The following is a 19,412-nucleotide window of genomic DNA, read 5'->3' on the forward strand; positions in this document are numbered from 1 at the left end:
TCGGTGTCTAGGGCTTTAACTGTCCTGAGCTCATTTTTCCTTGCCCTCTTCCAGAAAGAGAGAATACATTTCTTTTTTTTTTTTTTCTTATAGCTAAACTTTTTGTTAAACTTAGTTTATTGCTTTTGCCTCCATTCAAGTCTTCCATCAGTATGTTTTCTGATCTCAGAACTGGTCACACCAGGTCACCAGTGCCCTACATTCTGCTCTGGGACACCCTTTATAAGAAATTGAACAAATTGGAGAAGAGACTGGACTGGGAATCGAGGAGGCTTGAAGTCATATGACATAAGGAAGGTTGAAGACCATGGGGAAGTTAATCTGAGTATTTTAATGGAAAGGGTTAGTCAAGGGAGCCACATTGCATTTTTGAAAGGTTGTCTTGTGTAACAGTAACTAGAACCCTTCAGGACAGCCTCAAGGGGAAGAATTAGGAGTTTGATAATTTGGAGCTGCTTCCTGTAGAGCTTCCTAAGGGGTTTGCAAGCACCCAAACATGGGCTACAGGATGTTCTAGCAGTACTGGAACAATGGTTGCATTAAACTTACATGTTGTTGTTTTAAAACTCAAAAAACATTTTCTGTGCTTTCCTGCTAAATTTCTACATGTAACATTTCCTTCTTTTTCTGCAGTTGAGCAACATCTTAAATCTCTTAGTACTTCTTTTACAAGTGATACACCTCATTGTAGCTTAAAATGAAACCCAGTTCCTTACATTTACATGAAGTTGGGTAGTTAGAAGTTTCTTCCATTATCTTTCTCCATAAGCTCTAAAAGCATGCCTTTATTATGAAACTACAACCAGTAGGAACTTTGACCTCATGATAATTGAGAGAATAATGTATTTTATGATCTCATTAGAACCTTGGCATGTATGTGTGCTGTGTGTGCACAATCTCATATTTTTCTTGTAGAATTTTTTTGTGTGTGTGCCACTTACATTGAGAAGATTTTGGTTTAGAGAGAATCTATCATACTGACATTTATTTTCCTTTAATGTAACATTAAAACAAATATTATTTATAGTGACTTGTTACTTTCAAAAATTTCATTATAATATTCATATTGTAAATATGCAAAAGAAAAAAAAACCCAAAGATTTCATTTTAGTTTATTTTAAGGACTTCTATCTCATAGGTCTCAATTCATTCCTCATGACCAAAATTTCTAAGCAGGAAAATTATATGAAAGAAAATGCTTTCGGGGCTTGGGATGTGGCTCAAGTGGTAGTGCCCTCCCCTGGCATGCGTGAGGCACTGGGTTCGATCCTCAGCACCACATAAAAATATAAATAAATAAAGATATTGTGTCCACCTAAAACTAAGAAATAAATAAAATTAAAAAAAAAAGAAAGAAAATGATTTCGTAAATTCATTTAAAGAAATACCAAGAGAGTATTCAAATAGAATTGGCTTCTCTGGAAGTGTAGATTTGGCATTCTTTTCATGAGACTATTTATGATATTAAAAATTTATGCACTCAATGAGAACTCCAGCTTTTTTTTTGTGTGTGTGTGTATGGAGTTGAAGATTGAACTTGAACCCAGGGCCTTGTGCATGCCAGGCAAATGTTCTATCATTGAACAATACCCTGTCCCCAAATTCCATTTGTAATGCACTTTTCCTCAACACTCACTTGAAAAATTCTTACACAATTTAAGTGAATATAGATTCCATAAGAATTTTAAATCAGCAACTTTGGAAATAGATTGCCATCACTGGATTTATTTAACTTTTTAAATAAAAAAAAGTTGTTTGATTCATACACTTTGTTTTTCAAGATTTTCAATTAGAATTTTGTCAATAAAATCATATGAGTTGGCCAACATGATTGTTGACACTAAGAATTGAAAGAGTAAACATCAGGCAAAATATAACTAACTATTTGCACAACATGTTTGAGAGATGCTTTGTTTTTTAGAACTCTGGAGCCCTGGCTAGTTGATTGCACTTCAGCACTCATTGCAAATCATTGCAAATCATCTTTTCAGGCCTTTCACACTTTTAAAAACTTTTGAGATGTTCTGGTGCTCTGGTGATTCTTCGGGTTTACCTGGTTCTGGGCTTAAAGATTTGAATATTAGGGTGGGTTCTGTTTTTATCTTACAAGGACATGTTTGATTAGAATTTCAGAGAGTGTCTGAATATTTTTTTCTGAATATCAAAGTGTTTTTGTGCCTGTTTCTCTTTCGCAGACCAGCAAAGCATGGTAAGGGTCTGAGACCAGAGTTGAGCTTCACACCCTGGCCTCAGAGCTCTCCCAGTCAGTTGCTCTTCACTTCTGCGCCCCCTTGCTCTCCAGAGGTAAACAGCCTTTGCGCTGGAAAGGACTGGCACAAATTCCTTTCTGCTTCGGGAGAAAGCACTCAGAGCGCATGCTCTTCTGATAGTGAGTCTGTAGCGCCATTTTCGTATGAAAAGGACTGCCCACTAATTAGGCATGTTCATTGGATACCTAGCATTAAAGTTGTTCAAACAGTTTGAACAGCCTCACAGGATCAAGTCAAGGGCGTCTTTGGGAGGAACCCTCCCCTCTCCGCAGCGCTTTAGCTGAGAATTTCTTTTGTGTTAATTTCTCTTGTGGACGAGTCCCTTTTCCCTCCTCTTTCTCCGCCCAGACTGGCCAAAGATGTAATTCCTCTCCCCTTCCCGGACCAGAGCAATACAAAGATTTAGCTTTTGTGATGATTTTGTGCTCATAGTGGCGCCCCAAGTAAGAGGACGTGGAGAACCGGATGGGAATGTTTTTCCCCCCAGTGAGAACAAAGCACAAGTTATATCAAAGTCAAGTATGTGTAAAGGAAGCGCTAGGAGATAGGGCTTCTTTTTGATTTGCTTTTTTATAAAGACGCAGACCCCTCAGTGTTGTGGATGGGGGTTGGTCGGAAGGTCAGCTAGAGGTAAGGTAGATGGTAGAGAAGATCTGGGCTTTAAGTGTGTGTGTGTGTGTGTGTGTGTGTGTGTGTGTAAGCGCGCGCATGCAGGAGTTTAAAAGAACGTGGGCGAGGAAAAGGAGAATGAAAGAAACAGGAAAATCTGCAGTGGAGAAGACAGTAGGTGCAGAAAAGGATAGGAGGCCAAGTCATCCTTGCCGTGAGGCCGCAAAAGCGCCCTTGGTGACATCCACTCTCAAATCCCACTGTTTCATTCATAAGTTTCAGGCCTGGAGGCCCCGCCCGGCTCCCCTGAGCCGAGGGCTCAGTTTCCTGTACAGCAATTGGTGTACGGCAACAAAGCCTTAGCAACTGGCTCCTAGTGACCCGCAAGGCGCCTGGTAACAGGAGCGCAGGGCCGGCTCCGAGTAAGGAGCGGAGCTGTCCCTTTAAGGGATGGCCGCGGAGCCGTGAAAGTGGAGGGGGCTGAAGGAGGGCGGGGAGGAAGGTCTGGGGGCGGGCCGAGGGGGAGGAAGAGTTGCTGCTGAAAGGAGGTGGCAAAGGAGGAGCCGGAGCAGCTGCTGCCAGCCCGCGGGCACCGGAGTCCTGCCCGCTGCCGCACGAGTAGCCACGGGCGCGATCCTGGCCAGACGTCTCCTCCTCCATGATCACTTTGGGAGCCGGGGGAAGACTTTGCCCGGCCGTGAGAGCTGGTCTGCGTTTCCCAGGCGCGGCGGCAGAGCAGCAGCAGCAGCAGGATCCGAATCGGAGCGGCCACAGCCCGGGGCGTGTGCGCCCCGCGCGGAGCGGGCTCGGGTTCCCCACGGAATGTCCCCGGGGCGCCCGGCGCGCTGACCCCGCAGCCACCTCCGCTTTTGGCGCCTGCTGCCTCCCTCGGGCAGGCTCGGTGTTCGGGACTGCGAGCTTCCCGGCTCCTGGGCAGTGGGGAAGCCCCCGGGGGCGGGTGACCTCAGCTGGCCACGACCCAGCCCTCCCCCGAGCGTATCTCGCTTAAGATGGCAGCGGAGTCAGGGGAACTAATCGGGGCTTGCGAGTTCATGAAAGGTGAGGAGCAGCCGTCCCGCATCCTTCAACCCTTCCACCCCCACCCCCACAACTCTTCACTTCTTGCTCCTTTGTCCCAACCCCTGTCCAGGGCTTCTCCCGGGCCCCTCAGTGCCCTGCAGCTGTTGCGCGCGCTATGGTCCCTGCTTGCTACTCTGCTTTCCCCGAGGACCCCTTGCTTCCGGCTTCTCTTTCTTGCGTCCCTCGTTCCCTCTGCAGCTCCCTGGTAATGGGACAGCGCCGGCTTCTGCCGGGTCTTTTCCACTTAGCAGCTGGTGGGGAACTTGCTCCTGTGAATCCTTTCGGTTGCCTTTACCGGGCCATGGCTGGCCTCCGTTTTTGGGACACCCCCAACCACACCCTTCGATCTCTCCTGTCTTCCTCTTCTTGAAGTGCAGAACTGCAGGGTAGAGGCTCGCTTCTCTTCCCCTTACGCAGCTGCTGAGGTCTGAAGATTTCGGAACCAAACTTGCATCTCCAGTTTTGCGGGTACCCGCAGCTCCTGTCTACACCCGCAGGCCTGAAACGCGCTCTGCCCCTAGCTGAGGTTCTCCATCAGGTCCTCTTCTTGCCTTTCTTAACTATTATGCTATTGGGTCTGAGTCTGCTTTCTGGGAGAGATCAGGTTTCTGCAAGAATCCCACGTGTTAATGGGGTCTTTAAATTATGTGTAGCAGTTGTTATTTTTGAACTTTTGTGTATTATCACACCCTTCATCTCACTTTCTTACTTCTCATATGTTTTCTTCTATCTTTTAAACTTGTCTTTCAGATCGATTATATTTTGCTACTTTAAGGAATAGACCAAAAAGCACAGTAAATACCCACTATTTCTCCATCGATGAGGAGCTGGTCTATGAAAAGTAAGTTTCTATTGTTTCCCCCCACCTTTACCCCTTTCAACAGTTTAGCTTGTTGGCTCTTAGATAATGAGACACTATGCACATTTATGGCAGTTTTATTCACTTCTTCCCTAATGGTGCAGGTAACAATATCAGGGTTTTTCTTTTCTTTTTTTGGCTCAGGTCTTTGGGAAGAATTACAGGGAAAAGTAACATTATTTGAACTTGTTCACATCTCAGACCTTTTTAGACTTCTGTGTATATTAATTCTTTCTACCCACACAACAACCAACCACTATAGATTCCTGACACTGCCCAGGTGGGACCAGAAAGTCACATACTCTATCCTTGACAGACTTTGTAATTGGCCTGTGAATCAGTTGCCAAGTATTTATGGGGCACCCACAGGGTACAGGGCAGTTTGCATATTGTGCTTAAGCTTTGCAGTTTACAAGGTTTCTGTGAACTGTAAGTGGTTTTGTTTGTGTAGCTTGTTTTCAGAAAGTGGGACAACATGAGCTGCAGGGAGTTGTATCCAAGTTCTATGAGATTTTACCTGTATGACGGATTACTGATTGAGTTATTTTACTTAGGTTCCCTGAACTTCATGGTATTATTTTCTTTGCCTTTGAAGAAGGTTGTATAGGAGTGTTCTTTTACTTTCTTTGGCTACTTTTCATCCATGGGTTAGGATTTGAAGAGTATAAGAATAGGAAACTGTCTTCTGTGACCATTGGTCTACAGAAAAAGTTATTTTAATGCTTTAGGCTTAGTAAAAAATTAATTGAAAGGAGATAAATATTCAATAAAAGCAGTAGGCAATAAGGAATAAGAAGGCTGAATTGACTTGGTTAGGTACTTTTATTAAAGGTATCAGTATATCATCAGAGGAGCCTATTGTATTCTAATTTAAACACTGAATTTCACTTTTTTGTTATCTTAACTGAATGTGCACTTGAATGAACATAGTTAAATGAGCCATAATAAGCTTCCTAGGACTTGTCTATTAAAAAAGATATTGGCAATTCTGCCTCAGGATTTTTGGGTACCAGCAGAATGAGTGTTCTGGACCTTCAAGAGCTATCTTTTATTTGAGGGAAAACAATCTTTAATTGTCACTTTGTCATAGGGGTTCTTGAAACTGATGTCTTCAGGACATTTCTCTTAGTGGTGCTGGGAGGAGGATGCTTCTTGAATGGCTGAAGTGAGAGTGGGAATGAAAGAGCCCTTTGCTATTGCTCATGAAAGCCCAGAGTTGCTGAGGCAGAGAGGTCGAATCCCTGGTGTCAAATTACAGCTCTGCTCCTAGACAGCATGGAGTTCTGCACAGCCTTCTCCCTGACCCTGTGTACCTGGATGATGTCACTGCCAGCAATGTTTACTTAGTGGTCACTCTGTTGTTGGGCATTGTATAGCTTTTCTTCTGTGAGTTTAGGGGTTAGGGACCTCTTGTGAATCTGAGGGTAGGGACTTTGTATGTTCCACTATATTCAGATCTGCAGTGACTAACGTGCCAGAGGTTGTTAATATGTCATTGAACAAGCTCCAGTCATTGAAGTCTGAGTCACTTCTCTTGGGATTGCTAGGCGGTGGATCTAGCAGAAAATTACACTTAGCCAACTAAATGCAATGTAAAATGCTTTTGAATTCTAATGTTGATAGATGAGGACAATTTTTTTTTTGTGATTTTAATGTTGGTGTTTTATAATAGGGCTAGCTACAAATTATATTCCTTTTTGTACCTATTTTACCTTTTTTCTGGTATCTTGTAAGGAAAGACTTGTTAGAGAGGCTATTTGGTTTATTTTGTGAGTTTGGATATCATTTGAAATGATGAGGACCCAGTCTGACACAGTGTGTACTTGTCCTAGTCTGGACTTGCTCTCTCTTGTCACAGCAGTGGCTGTGGTTCTGATCATCCACAACCCATCTTTATCATTATCCCAACGTATTACACTGTGCAAGGTGGTGCAGAGAGCAAAACAAGGATGAATGCACATGGTACCTTCAAGGAGCTCCAAGCCAAGAGGCGAGTAATAGGACTGCAGTTAGAGGTATAGGAAAGAAAACTGCCCTGAGAGAGATAACCCCCATGCTAGGAGGCATTCACAGGAAGGTGGGTGCATTTTGTGGAGGGGTTCAGAAAAGGCTTTATGGTGGAGTTAAGGCTGGCTTAGAGGATGGACAGTGTTTTAACAGGCAGGAACATGAGAAGAGAAAGAGGAGAGCATGCAAGGATGAGGAGGGAGACTCAGGTCGTGTGCTCTGGGGAACAGTCTGTCCTCCGCTTTGCCTGGTGTGTATACAGGTCACATGGGGAGATGTGGAATATGAAACTGAGAGGTCAATTGGGGACAGCTTGAATGTCTGGATGAGGAACCCTGGTGGAATACCATGGGACTCTCCTAAGAATTTTGGGCAGGTATGGTGTAACTGGATTCGTAAATAATAGCAAACATTTACTGAGTTTTTTAAAGTGTGCCAGATGCTGTTTTAGGTGCTCCACAACTATTAATTCATTTTGTTTTCACAACAATTTTATGAGGCAGGTGCTGTTGCCATCCTGTTGTACATTGATGAGAATAAAGGACAGAGAAGTTAGGTAACTTGCCCAAGGTTACAGAAGTAGCAGAGCTGGTATTTGAATCAAAACCATATAGTTCCAGAGGACACATCTTCTCTCAAACAATTGATATGACAGCATCATTTAAGACAGATTAGAGAGGGAGTAAGAGCCCACATGGAAAAATTCTGGGATATCCAAGGTGAAGAACCATGTGACTTGGCAATAGATTTGGTGGGCAGATTGGTGGAAAGCTGAGGAAAAAGAGTCAAAGAAGTTTTTAAGAGCCTGGGTGGTAAGCCTGCAGGTGCCACTAACTGAAACAAGAAGTAGGACAGCTTTGGTGAGACAATCAAGCATTCCATCTTGGTCAGATGGAATTGAACAAATTTTAAGGAATAATCACATCATCATTGAATATGGCGTACATTTGAAGTACTTAAATTTGGGAGTTTCAAACTTGAGATGATAAAATCGTAAGAATGATGCAGTTTCTGGGGAGGGAAGGAAGATATCAAGGTCTGTATTGCACAGGAAGAACAAGGGAAGGAACTGGAAATAAGCAGCCAAGAGAGGTGGAAAACTCTGAAGGAGAGAGGGAGAAAGGAGAGAGGTACCGACGCAGTGGAATCTATCCCTTAAGCTCTTCTCTGTGGAAGTGAGGACTGGGAGAGACTGTAAGCCTCTGGAAGGACATGTAGCAACATGGGTTCTGTCTGTGGAGAAAGTTCTGTGGGGGAGAGAGGTCTTGGTGGTCACATCATGATGTGTGTGTCCCTAAGGTAAGGAGTCTGTTTATATGCACTAAAACACAGAGGCTCATATAGTTCTGTAAGTCTGTAATTATTTGCTGAATGTTTCAAAAAAAATGCTGCCTTTTTGGCTAAATTATCATCTTAGAAACTATTAAGTGGGCTCTTTACATATTTAGGCTGCATTTGCTCTGGACATAGCTGTGTTTCGTGCAGATGTTTATTTAGTTATAAAGGAATGATAGCACTCTAATTGACATGGCAACCTTCTAAGAAGCCAGTAGAGTAACTAACAAAGCAGCCTCATGAGGAAAGGCTATTAGAATGAAAGTTTTAATTTTCTGCTTGATTTTAAACAGGATTTACCTCATTATTATAAAAGTTTTAATAAAATGTGGATAATAAAAAACTCATATTTTGTCCCCAGGTTATGCTTTCACAAGTCAAAGTTAAAACAGTATAGGTTAACAAACTTTGATACAAAAATAGTTCCATAAAAAGAGACTCTTTCAAAGAAGATTTATCTGTGTTTGATTAAGCTACAAAAAATGCACAACTCTTCAGAAAGGCTAAATCTTTGGTGTTGGAATTGGGCCCTGTAATCCAAATACAGGCTTACTTTTAATAATGTGGCTCACTTTATTTTTTATTTTGGCCCAAGAATTATTGAAATTAAATATGTTAATTGTTACAACCTTTGTGTACCCCTCTTAATGGTCATCTCTGGTGTGGGGTAGGTGTTAATGTCATGGAAAGCCAGTTTGCTGTGAGGGTAGGGACTGGGGTCATCATTTTCAGCCTTGTCAATTTCATTTATTCTCTCTCTGGGTTTGCAAAGGAAAGGAATTCAAAGTGCAGAAAAGAACTCTTTATGGAGCTACTCTGGGAACTGGATTTTAAGGAGTTTCTAAAATGACTCCAAGAAATTCACCAAGTATTGTAGCATGTCAAGAATGAACAACTTCTAATAAGGACTAAATAGATAAATGAAAGATTTAAATAATCAGTTTTCATTTAAACTTTATTAAAGCAGTCTGGTATAACTACATCCAGAAATCTTTTTTTTTTTTTTTTGTAACAGTGATTGAACCCAGGGGTGCTTAACCACTGTTCCACATCCCCAGCCCTTTTAATATTTTATTTTGAGACAGGGTCTCTTGCCAAGTTGCTTAGGACCTTACTAAGTTGCTGAGGCTGGCCTTGAACTCGTGATTTTCCTGCTTCAATCTTTTGGGATTATAGGCATGCACCACTGTGTGTGGCCATTCAGAGATGTTGGATGAATAATTAATAAAAGAACAATTTCTTCCTTCCTTTCTTTTTCTTTTCTTTTTACTTTCTTTTCTTTTTGGTACCAGGGATTGAATCAATGGTCAATTAACACTGAGCCACAGTTTCAGCCCTTTTTATTTTTATTTTTTAATTTTTTTTTATTTTTTTGAGATAGGGTCTTACGAGTTGCTTAGGGCATTGCTAAGTTGCTGAGGCTGGCTTTGAACTTGTAGTCATGCTACCTCAGCCTCCCGGTCTGTTGGGATTATAAGTTTGTGCCTCATCACCTGGCTAAGAATGATTTCTTTTATCTCATCGGTTGCATAGGTTTGAGTTAAAATGTGATTATAAGGCATCTTTAAGTATAGGAAAACTTCTCTTGCCTGGAAATACTCATAGGAGTGAGTATTTAGGTTATATGTAAGTGAGAAGAAAACCGTCTGGTTTTTCCATTTTAAGTTAAAGTTTAATAGGTAGCAGGACAGTCTAATGGGAAGTAGGATGTCATTGAAGTTCATGCACACATACACATACATGATCTTATAGAGATGTAGGATCATCATTTATTATCTTAGTTCTTATTATGAATTGCTGTGATATAGGAAGAAGGGGAGATTTGATTGGATTCAGGACAAATTTCACCATGGGTACTGTTTCAGCCAGGTACTGTTGTCATCGCCTCTCTACAAATGAACTAACTGAGGCCCAGAGAGACTAAGTCTATTTTCCAATCACTGAGGTAGTAAGTGGCAGAGCTGGAGTTCAGTCGACAGAATGACTGCCCTGCAGTCCATGTTCATAGGTTTCCAGCAAGTTCCCAGCTGTCCTACCACCTTCCTTCCTTCTATCCTAACCTTCTAAAATTAACCAGACTGAGGTAGCATGACTACAAGTTCAAAGCCAGCCTCAGCAACTTAGCAATGCCCTAAGCAATACCCTAATTTGGGTGATGATAGCTTTAGAGAGAAGTGTGTCCCTGACAGCATGTGCACAAGCTATATCTCAGTCATTCCCAAGATATATCTTGGTAATTAAAAGTTCTTTTTGTTTGTAATTCCTTTTTGTACATATGATTTTGTTTTTTTTCTCCTTTCAGTGCACTGCCAAGAAGAGAGGGGAAAAATTGAGTTATTATTGAATATTAGCAGAACATGTGAAAACAAAAGAAGCCCAGTTTTTATAAGCTTGTGAAATTTGCTTTTGTAGGCTATCTGGTGATCTGTTCTTGCTTCTTAACTGGTGTAACTGAAGATATAAGGATTCCTCCTAAGAGTCTAGAAAACTGGTTTTTAAAAGATGGTAGGTTGTACTATCTTCCTTCCTTCCATCCTTACCTTATAAAATTAACCTAGTATTGTTCAGGCCTACTTTTTGTATCTTCTGTTCTTAACAACTGAGTTTTAGGCATATACCTATTTATATATTATGAGGAATTAGAGTTATCTGTATACATCCACAATCATTTTTTCTTTTCATTCTGTTAGGGATCGAACCCAAGGTCTTGTGTATTTTAGGCAAGCACTCTACCACTGAACTATATCCCTAACCCTCAATTCTTTTTTCTTTTTCTTTTTTTGAATTTTTAATATTTATTTATTTATTTATTTATTTTTCAATGGACACAGGCATTTTTTTTTTTTAATGTGGTGTTGAGGATCGAACCCAGTGTCCCACGCATGCCAGGCAAGCATGCTACCACTTGAGCCACACCCCCAGACCCCCCCTTTTTTTTAGTTGTTGATGGACATTTATTTTATTTATTTTTATGTGGTGATGAGAATCGAAACCAATGCCTTACACATGCTAGGCTATAACCCCAGCCCTCAATTCTTAATTCTATGATCCACTAGAGAGAAGTTTTATTTTCTAGATATTGATTCATTTAAATATAATAATATTGATTTATTTTAATACTCTCTGTGTTGACCTCTTGGGCATTTATGATATGTAGCCAGTCTGTAATCTTCATAATGATAAATTGTTCAGTTTTTTCAGCCAGAGAGAGTGATCCAAGTGGGCTGCACCAGCCCAATGGGGAGCTGTCTGCCTCCAAGTGCTTTCTGTGCCAGGTCACCACAGGGCGGCTTCATTATTTTGTTTGAAGTAGATTCCTAAGACATCAGATGTTCTCATTTGTAAGTTCATAAACACATTCCTAAGGCCAAAGTAAATGACTTTTACTTAGCCACAGCTCAAAACACCTTTGTGTTAAAAAAAGGAAAAAAAAAAGACTCAACATATTTTTATGGGACAAATACAGCATTGAAACTTGTGATTGAAAATTGGCATACACAAAACTAATATTTAGATGGGATAGGTTTTCATGCAGAACAGTGTGCTAATGCTTTGGAGATGCACGTGTAAATAAAGCAGGAAGTAGACATGTAGACTGTAGAGCAATATATGCCCAGAGCTGTAGATATATATATATATATATGTTAGGAGTCCAAGAAAGGAAGACCTGGGCATTAAAGATTTCACAGAGTGGTGTTTGAATCAGTGGTTCAAGGGTGTGTAAAAAGCAAAGAGGACATTTTATGATCTCTGTGAGGACCAGTAGGACCAGTTTCTGCTCACTATTGTATCCATTTGCCTAGCACAGTGCTAACCATAGACGATGGTGCTGAAGAAATTCAAGTGAGTGAAGGATTATGAAAGGAAGGAAAGGAAAGAAGAGCTTTCAGGCAGAGTCATGAGAAAAGACATAAAAATGTGTGTTTGGAAATAGCAAGATTCTGTTAGGTGAGGTGTATTATTTAAATAGAGAGAAGTTGCAGGTTAAGGATGGGCTGGATCGAGGGGAACCCTTTGGGTATCAGTCAGTTCTACTTACATATGAGTGGCAGGGACTGATCAGGGCTCTGCATGGGACCAGTACTGCCATAGCTGGCAGGTGGTTATCAGTGAGGCTGTGGCAGGATTGGAGTTTGGTTGTAGCAATAAGAACAGAAAGGCCACATGGGGAGAGAAGCTAGAAACCATAGATTGATTAGATTTAGGACTGACTAGATGAGGGTGGGAAGGAGGAAGTGGAGGTGAGTGTAAAGTTTCTGGCTTGTGTGCTGGGGAGAAAGTGACAGGTTTAAGTAGGTGAAGTATAAATCAGGAAGAGGAACTATACCTATTTGCTCTTCTGTTTTGTTGGATGGGAAACAGGAAGTCAAAAGTGGGGGTCATTATAATGAAGTCTTTATCTTTTGTAATTTTTTTTAAAGAGTATATTCTTTTTTTTATACAGTTTATTTTTTTAAAAATATATTTTTATGTGGTGCTGAGGATCGAACCCAGGGCCTCACACGTGCAAGGTGAGTGCTCTGCCACTGAGCCACAACCCCAGCCCCTCTTTTGTGATCTTTAAGTAGCAAATAGACAATGCCTACCTTGGATATTTAGATATTTACTTATTTAAAATCTGGGGAGGTAGACAGGATAGCTGACCTCAAGTTCCTTTCTGGCTTGTTGATTAATTGGGCTTTCTACACTTAATTGTGGAATCCATTTTTTTAAATAAATTTTTTTTGTAAGTTTTTAGTTTTAATTTACTTAAATAAAAAGTTTTTTTTTTCTTTTGTTTAACCAAAACTTTCAGGACCACCAAAGAATTATATGTTGAATAAGATCCATCAAAAATATTGCTCTATTTGTAGAAATTATGTAATATTTCTAATCCTTGAGAATTTAGAAACATCTGTTAAATGTTCATATTTATTTATAAAGGGAATTCCTTTATAAGAAAAGTTTGTGTGAACTGTTTTTTAAATAAAATGGTTCTTTTTTATTAATTTATTAATTTTATCTTAACCATGTTCACATCCTATTGATGAATCAAAGAATTTGCATCCAAGAATTTGCCAGTTTGGGCTTCTTTGGTTATTAATTTCCTTTTGGAACCAGAAAAGGTGATTTGTTTCAAATTTGGTCTTCTTGATCAATATGATCTAGTAAAACACTTATTTACCTTTGCCTGGAATGTGATTTCAGCAAGCCAACTTCTACAGATGGAATTGATATTACTTTTTTTTTTTTTTTTTTTTGGTGGTGTTGGGAATCAAACTTGAAGCCTCAGGAATGCTAAGGCAAGGGCTCTATCACTGAGCTCATACCCAGCCTTGAAAATTACATTTGAAGTTTAAGAGCTTTAGACCTTTCTAAAGTGAATATGTTTTTTTCCTCTTCTATTTAAAAAAAAAATTTTGTTGTTGTATATGGACAGCAGGGCTTTATTTTATTTGTTTATATTTTTATGTGGTGCTGAGGATCGAACCCAGTGCCTCCTGCATGTTAGGCAAGTGATCTGCCATTGTACTACAGCCCCAGCCCCTGTTTTATCCTTCTTAAAGAATTTACCTGTCATGATTTAGTTCTTTTCTGTAATATTCAAACTCTATCATTAAGAATACATTGACTAACCAATTTCATTGTAATTCAGTTTTAGGGGTTTCAAAGGAATAAAGGGCTCTTTGCTGATGTGCCAGATGGCTCCAGTTTGCTAAATATCTTGTCTCTCTTAATGGTTTTAACCTATTTGGTCAATTTTTATTGATGATTTACTTTTATGAGTTCAGCACTTTCTTGGTGCTGCTTGCTGTTGAGTTAGATTTTTACATCGGTTTGAACATCCCAGCCACTATCTTCTGTTTCCACTCTGTGATCTGCTGATGATTCTCACACACCATAGGCGTAGAAACCAGATATCATTTTATTAACATTGGGTATGAAATAAGACTAAATACACTGAGACTGGCACTCGCTTAAAAACATAGCTAAAGGGCAAGCATGTTTGGTGTGGCTGGCTTTAGAGAAAACAATCCGACTTTGTTTTTGACCTACTTATGATTCAAATTCACTTATATTTCAGATTAGTGAGATTTCTAAATTGGGATCCTTGAATAACTGATTTCTTATTTTATACATTTCTCCATGTTTTAAGGGAGTATGGAATCAATACAGCATCTTCATTAGTCTCAGTAGTCAAATTATTGATTCTCAGCAGCAGAATTAATCAGAATTGTTAAAAATATTTTTAGGTGTTTTGGTAAGTGTGAGATAAAGAAGGCAGCATACAAGGTCTCTTCTGGGAAGCTGGGTGTGGTGGACTTGTGGTACAGTGCCTTCCCATTCTGCTGGACCCTTTCACTAGTGCCCTGCTGTGCATGTCCCACAGGCCCTACTGGCAGACTGTCTGCATCTCTAGAAAACCCAAAAACAAAGTCTTAAGGTGATTTGATCTCAGTAAAACTCTTAGACATAATTGAAGGGACTCTTAAGAAAAATAGGAGTTGGGGGTGATGAATCATTGAGATGAGTCTTTCTGGATTGGGTTACTTTACTTTCTGCATCAGACCCCCTTTGGAACAAGCCAGCAATGAAGATGTGACTCCAGGGGGAGGCCTGGGGAGGTATCTAACTTTTCTGCATATGAGAGGGATGGATGATCTCGCTATTCTATTCTCAGCCCTTTACTGCCTCTTCCGTTTAGGTCTTCTTTGAAGGTCACTTTTGGCTCTTTCATCTAGGTTTGTACCCAAAGTTTATAAAATGTGATATGTAATGCCCTTCCTCACACTAAACTGGTGTACAGTTTCCAGCAATTAGAATGGAAGAAGGAAGTATTTTTACAAATGAACCAACCATGTCACAATCTTTCATTTTATTGACTCAGTCTTCTCTGTGCCAGGTGCTAGGGATAGGATGGTGAGCAAATTTTAACCCAGCTTCTTCTCATGGAGTTTATAAAAGTCCATAGGGAAGACATTAGTAAAATATCCTTCTATTCTTTGAAAGCCCACAACAAGGGACCCTGTGGGGTATGTGTGGAAGGGGCAAGGTCCAGGAGGAAGAGGGAATGGGATGAGGATCAGAAAAGCATTACTTTTTTTTTTTTAATTTTTATTGCTGGTTGTTCAAAACATTACATAGTTCTTGACATATCATATTTCACACATTTGATTCAAGTGGGTTATGAACTCCCATTTTTACCCTGTATACAGATTGCAGAATCACATCGGTTACACATCCACTGTTTTACATGTTGCCAGAAAAATGCAGAAAAGCATTACTTGAGGAAGTGTGTTTGGGGCTGAGATCTGAAGGATGAGTAGGCATTAACTAGGCCAGGCATGTGCTAAAGGCCTGAGGGCAGGAGCTAACAAGTAAATTCCCATGTCTGAAGCTTACTAGGGACATAGTGTGAATTGAGGCCTCAAAGAGATATGGTAGGGACACCCAGGGGTCTAGAAGGCAAGGTCAAGTGTTTTGGTTTTAATTCCAAGTGCTTAGCGGGTAAGTCATTGCCACAGGTTTTAGAGTCAGTATTTCCCTTTCAGACCTTAACTGCTGTATGAAATGTGGGGATTAGCCTTTTATGTACTGGGGGGTCAATCATCACTCTGTTTTCTGCCTGAGCAAAACATATATTGTCTGCAGAGCCCTCTTGCCTTCAGTACCTGCCTTTGAATAATCAGGTTACTTAACTCTGGTTGAGAATGTTCCTGTGGGAGTGAATATTAATCTTGCTGGTGCATTCCTGAAGAAGTTCCTTCATTTACATTAATCTGAGTCTTGAAGGGGATTTTTATTAATTAACTTGCTCCAAATAGGGAAGTCACAGAATTACAGACCTGGATGTTGGAAGGTTCCTTGGTACCATCTATTTTCTTGTTTGACTCCATGGCAGAGTGGCAGCATGCACCCATTTTACAGATGCAGCTGCTGAAGGCTTGCATGATCTTGCTGTGTCTGGGGGTAAGAAGGTGCTAAGTGGAGAGAGCCTCCTTACACTCAGGATCTTGTGCCTGGACCTTCCTAAAAATCTAGGTGATGCATCAAGGAACAGGAGAGAGAGTCAATAAAGAGGTTCCTCTCCTTCCTTTACAATTTCAACAAATGTCAACATTAAGCAGCTGAGTACATACTAGTGATGTTACATTTCTAATATATAAGACTGCTTTCTATTCGATGGGTTTGTTCCCCAGCTATCCAGAAAGCATGGTGAATTTCAGGGAGAAAGCTGTGTTCTCCCTTTCCCAGGGAGATATTCTGAGGGAAGTTCCTCCTCTACCCAGACCTAAAATATTGAGAGGAAAGATGGCATCAAATAGGGTGAGTAGCCTTGAGGAGCACTGGAACGGTTGCATTTATTTCTCCTGAGTGGTAACTGCAGTGACAGAACCTCTCAGACATACTTACACATAAATAAGCTAGAAGTATGATACGTGGTATGACTTGAATAGTGGGAAGAGCTTTAGAAGCCATCTAATTCAGTGGATACTAATTCATCTAATTCATCTAATTTGTTGATAGATGAGAACGTGGAGTCCCAGCAAGACTGAGACACAGCCAGGCACACAGGTTAACCACTTTGGGACTGGAACCCCGTGGCTCCCAGGGGTCTTTAGTTCTGTGTACATTGGTGTGGGTGCTGGGAAGTTGGTTAGATGTTCACCCATCTTCCCGGGGTTGGTGGCATCAGTGTGATTGTGGGTGGTTATGCCACAGGACTTGAGAAAAACGCCAACTCAGGTTAGTGCTCACTATGCAACCTAGGACCTTTTCAAATTCTTATCACTGAGTTTTAGCCACATATAGTAGCTTTATCATCTGACTGGAGAAGTACTGATAATATTCTAGTAATAAGATAGACTTTATTTGGTTTGTATAGCACAGTGGCAGTACTGATTAACTTTACCAAAACAAAATTTCTCTCTCTCTCTATTACACACACACACACACACACACACACACACACACACATGCACATGTGATCTCAGTGTATTTTGGGGGATATTACTATTTTAGCAAATATCTCTCTGTAATAACATCTTTAACTTTGCAGTAGATCTTTAACTTCTTCAGTAGATGTTGAATGAGCATATGAATAGACAAAAAATGTCAGTAGTAATAGAAAAAAAATAAAGGATTGACATGGCTTATGATGATATTGTAGAATTTTTCATCCTATTTTTTTTTGATAGTACTATGGATTTGACCTAGGGTCTTACATGTACTAGGCAAGTACTATGTCACTGAGCTACATCCTCAGCCTTTTAAGTTTATTTTGAGACAGGGTCTGCTAAATTTTCAGACTAGCCTTGAACTTATAATCCTTCTGCCTTAGCTTCCCAAGTGGTCACCCTATTTTTAAAGCAGTTTTTCTTTTTTGGTATTACAAGCATCCTTTGGTTAATGTTAACATACAGTGTCTTGCTCAGAATAGATGGTCATAAATTTTATTGAATGAAAGGGTAATTCTTGGAATGTAGCTTATCTTTTTGCTGAGAAGTTGAATTTTTTTCACATAAAGCTTCTAATATGTAGAACGGTATATGTAGCAGTGCTTCAAACAACAATTCCTCTGGGAAAGGGACTCACTTAATTTGTAGTTTATTAGGAAAAGAAACCAAAGACAAAATAATAATAATCCATAAACTTAACAAATTTTGTGAGAAGAGTTGGATGTGTTGGGCATACAGAGGCTTCTAGACTGAGCCTTTCTTTTTCCCAACAGCAGCAGGACCAGAACTGTGGGCAGTGGGTGAACCTGGTAAATATGGGGTCTGGTGCTTGAGCTCCCCTTTCTCTGTCCTCCCCATTAAGAGGTGGCCCTCCTTCTTCTCCTTCTTCCTCCTTTTGCAGGACTCCAGATGTTCCGGTTCTTTGAATATCTTTGCTGTCAAAACAGGAAAGAATTTTATTTTAGTTGTTTATACTTATTAAATAAAAGACAGATTGACTTTCACTTACTACTTTCTGAATTTCATTCTAATTATTGGCCCATAATTTGTCAACCTTGTTGAAGGAAATATAGGTAGTTGGATTAATTTGTTCACTCATTCTTTCATTTGGAGATGAGGGTACCCTGAAATAATAAAACAACATATCCATGTTTTTCCTTCCAAATGAGACCAGAATACCCCTCCCTTTCATCAAGACAAAGTGGAGTTCTTGGTTGGCTGTGGCTTTTCCTGGGAGTTGGTGGAATGGAGAAGACACCATCTAGTGTCATGAACTAGGTTTATCTCTGCCGTTTCTTCTCTGTCTTCACTGTCCCCAGGCTGATAACCTTCTCTGTCTCCTCTCCTACCCTGAATCCAACCTGTTCATTCTCCTGTCTTCATTCCAAGTTGTGTAAATTCATATATTTTGTTTTTTTTTGAGAGAGAGAGAGAGAGAGAGAGAGAGAGAGAGAGAGAGAGAGAGAGAATTTTTTAAATATTTATTTGTCAGTTTTTGGTGGACACAACATCTTTTTATTTTATGTGGTGCTGAGGATCGAACCTAGTGCCCCACGCAAGCCAGGCGAGCGTGCTACTGCTTGAGCCACATTCCCCAGCCCAACCTAAATTCATATTTGATACTCTAACATATTTGAATTATTTTTAATTAATTATCAATTGTTTTTTTTTTAAATTTTGGTATTTCCTTCTGCTTAATGGTCTAGATTATCTATGTGTTTCTATTTTTCCCTACTCTGCTGAAGAGGATTCTTACAAAGAAGTATGTTATTGGAAGATGTCTCTCTGTTCATGGCATTTTATTATATTGAAGTTAGTGATAAACTAAGCCTGGTGTGAGCAGCTGTCACAAGTTTTGCAATGACCATGGTATTTTCAGATGTGTATTTAGCTCTACAGAATTAATTCATAAAACTATATTATTATAAATACAATTTATTTTTTGTACTGGGGATTTAACCCAGGGGTGCTTTACCACTAAGCCACATCCTTAGCTCTTTATTTTTTTATTTTGAGACAGGGTCTCATTTAGTTACTTAGGGACTTCCTAGGTTTCTGATTCCAGCTTTGAACTTGCAATCTTCCTGTGTGAGCTTCCCAACATGCTGGGATTATAGGCATGTGCCAGTGTGCCTGGCTAAATATTCTTATGAAGAAAGAATATATCAAATAACCTTAAGATATAGTTTGTTCACTTTATATATTGTCTGTGACAGTTCTGACTTTTGAAGACTTCCCTAACTTGCTCTTGGCTTTGCAAAGTTTCTGACTGAATTTCTTAATATGACTTGAAGCTTTTCTCCCTCTTTGTGG

At 40.1% G+C, this 19,412-nt stretch overlaps 1 protein-coding gene across 3 annotated transcripts in view; it reads left to right on the plus strand.

Moving 5' to 3' along the window:
• Nucleotides 1-3,434: 3,434 nt before the first annotated feature.
• Cdc14a (cell division cycle 14A) overlaps nt 3,435-19,412 on the plus strand; it is a 161,029-nt gene continuing 145,051 nt past the window's right edge. For 2 of the 3 annotated variants that reach the window (XM_026379405.2, XM_026379404.2), the window contains exons 1-2: nt 3,435-3,938; nt 4,710-4,800. In XM_026379405.2, coding sequence (XP_026235190.1) covers nt 3,890-3,938; nt 4,710-4,800 — 140 coding nt within the window. In that variant the 5' untranslated portion in view covers nt 3,435-3,889. Of the gene's footprint in view, nt 3,939-4,409; nt 4,498-4,709; nt 4,801-19,412 lie in introns of those variants that run through there. The other variant, XM_026379406.2, reaches the window with a different exon arrangement.

This window comes from Urocitellus parryii, chromosome 11 (assembly GCF_045843805.1).
Source record: "Urocitellus parryii isolate mUroPar1 chromosome 11, mUroPar1.hap1, whole genome shotgun sequence".
NCBI classification, from domain to species: domain Eukaryota; kingdom Metazoa; phylum Chordata; class Mammalia; order Rodentia; family Sciuridae; genus Urocitellus; species Urocitellus parryii.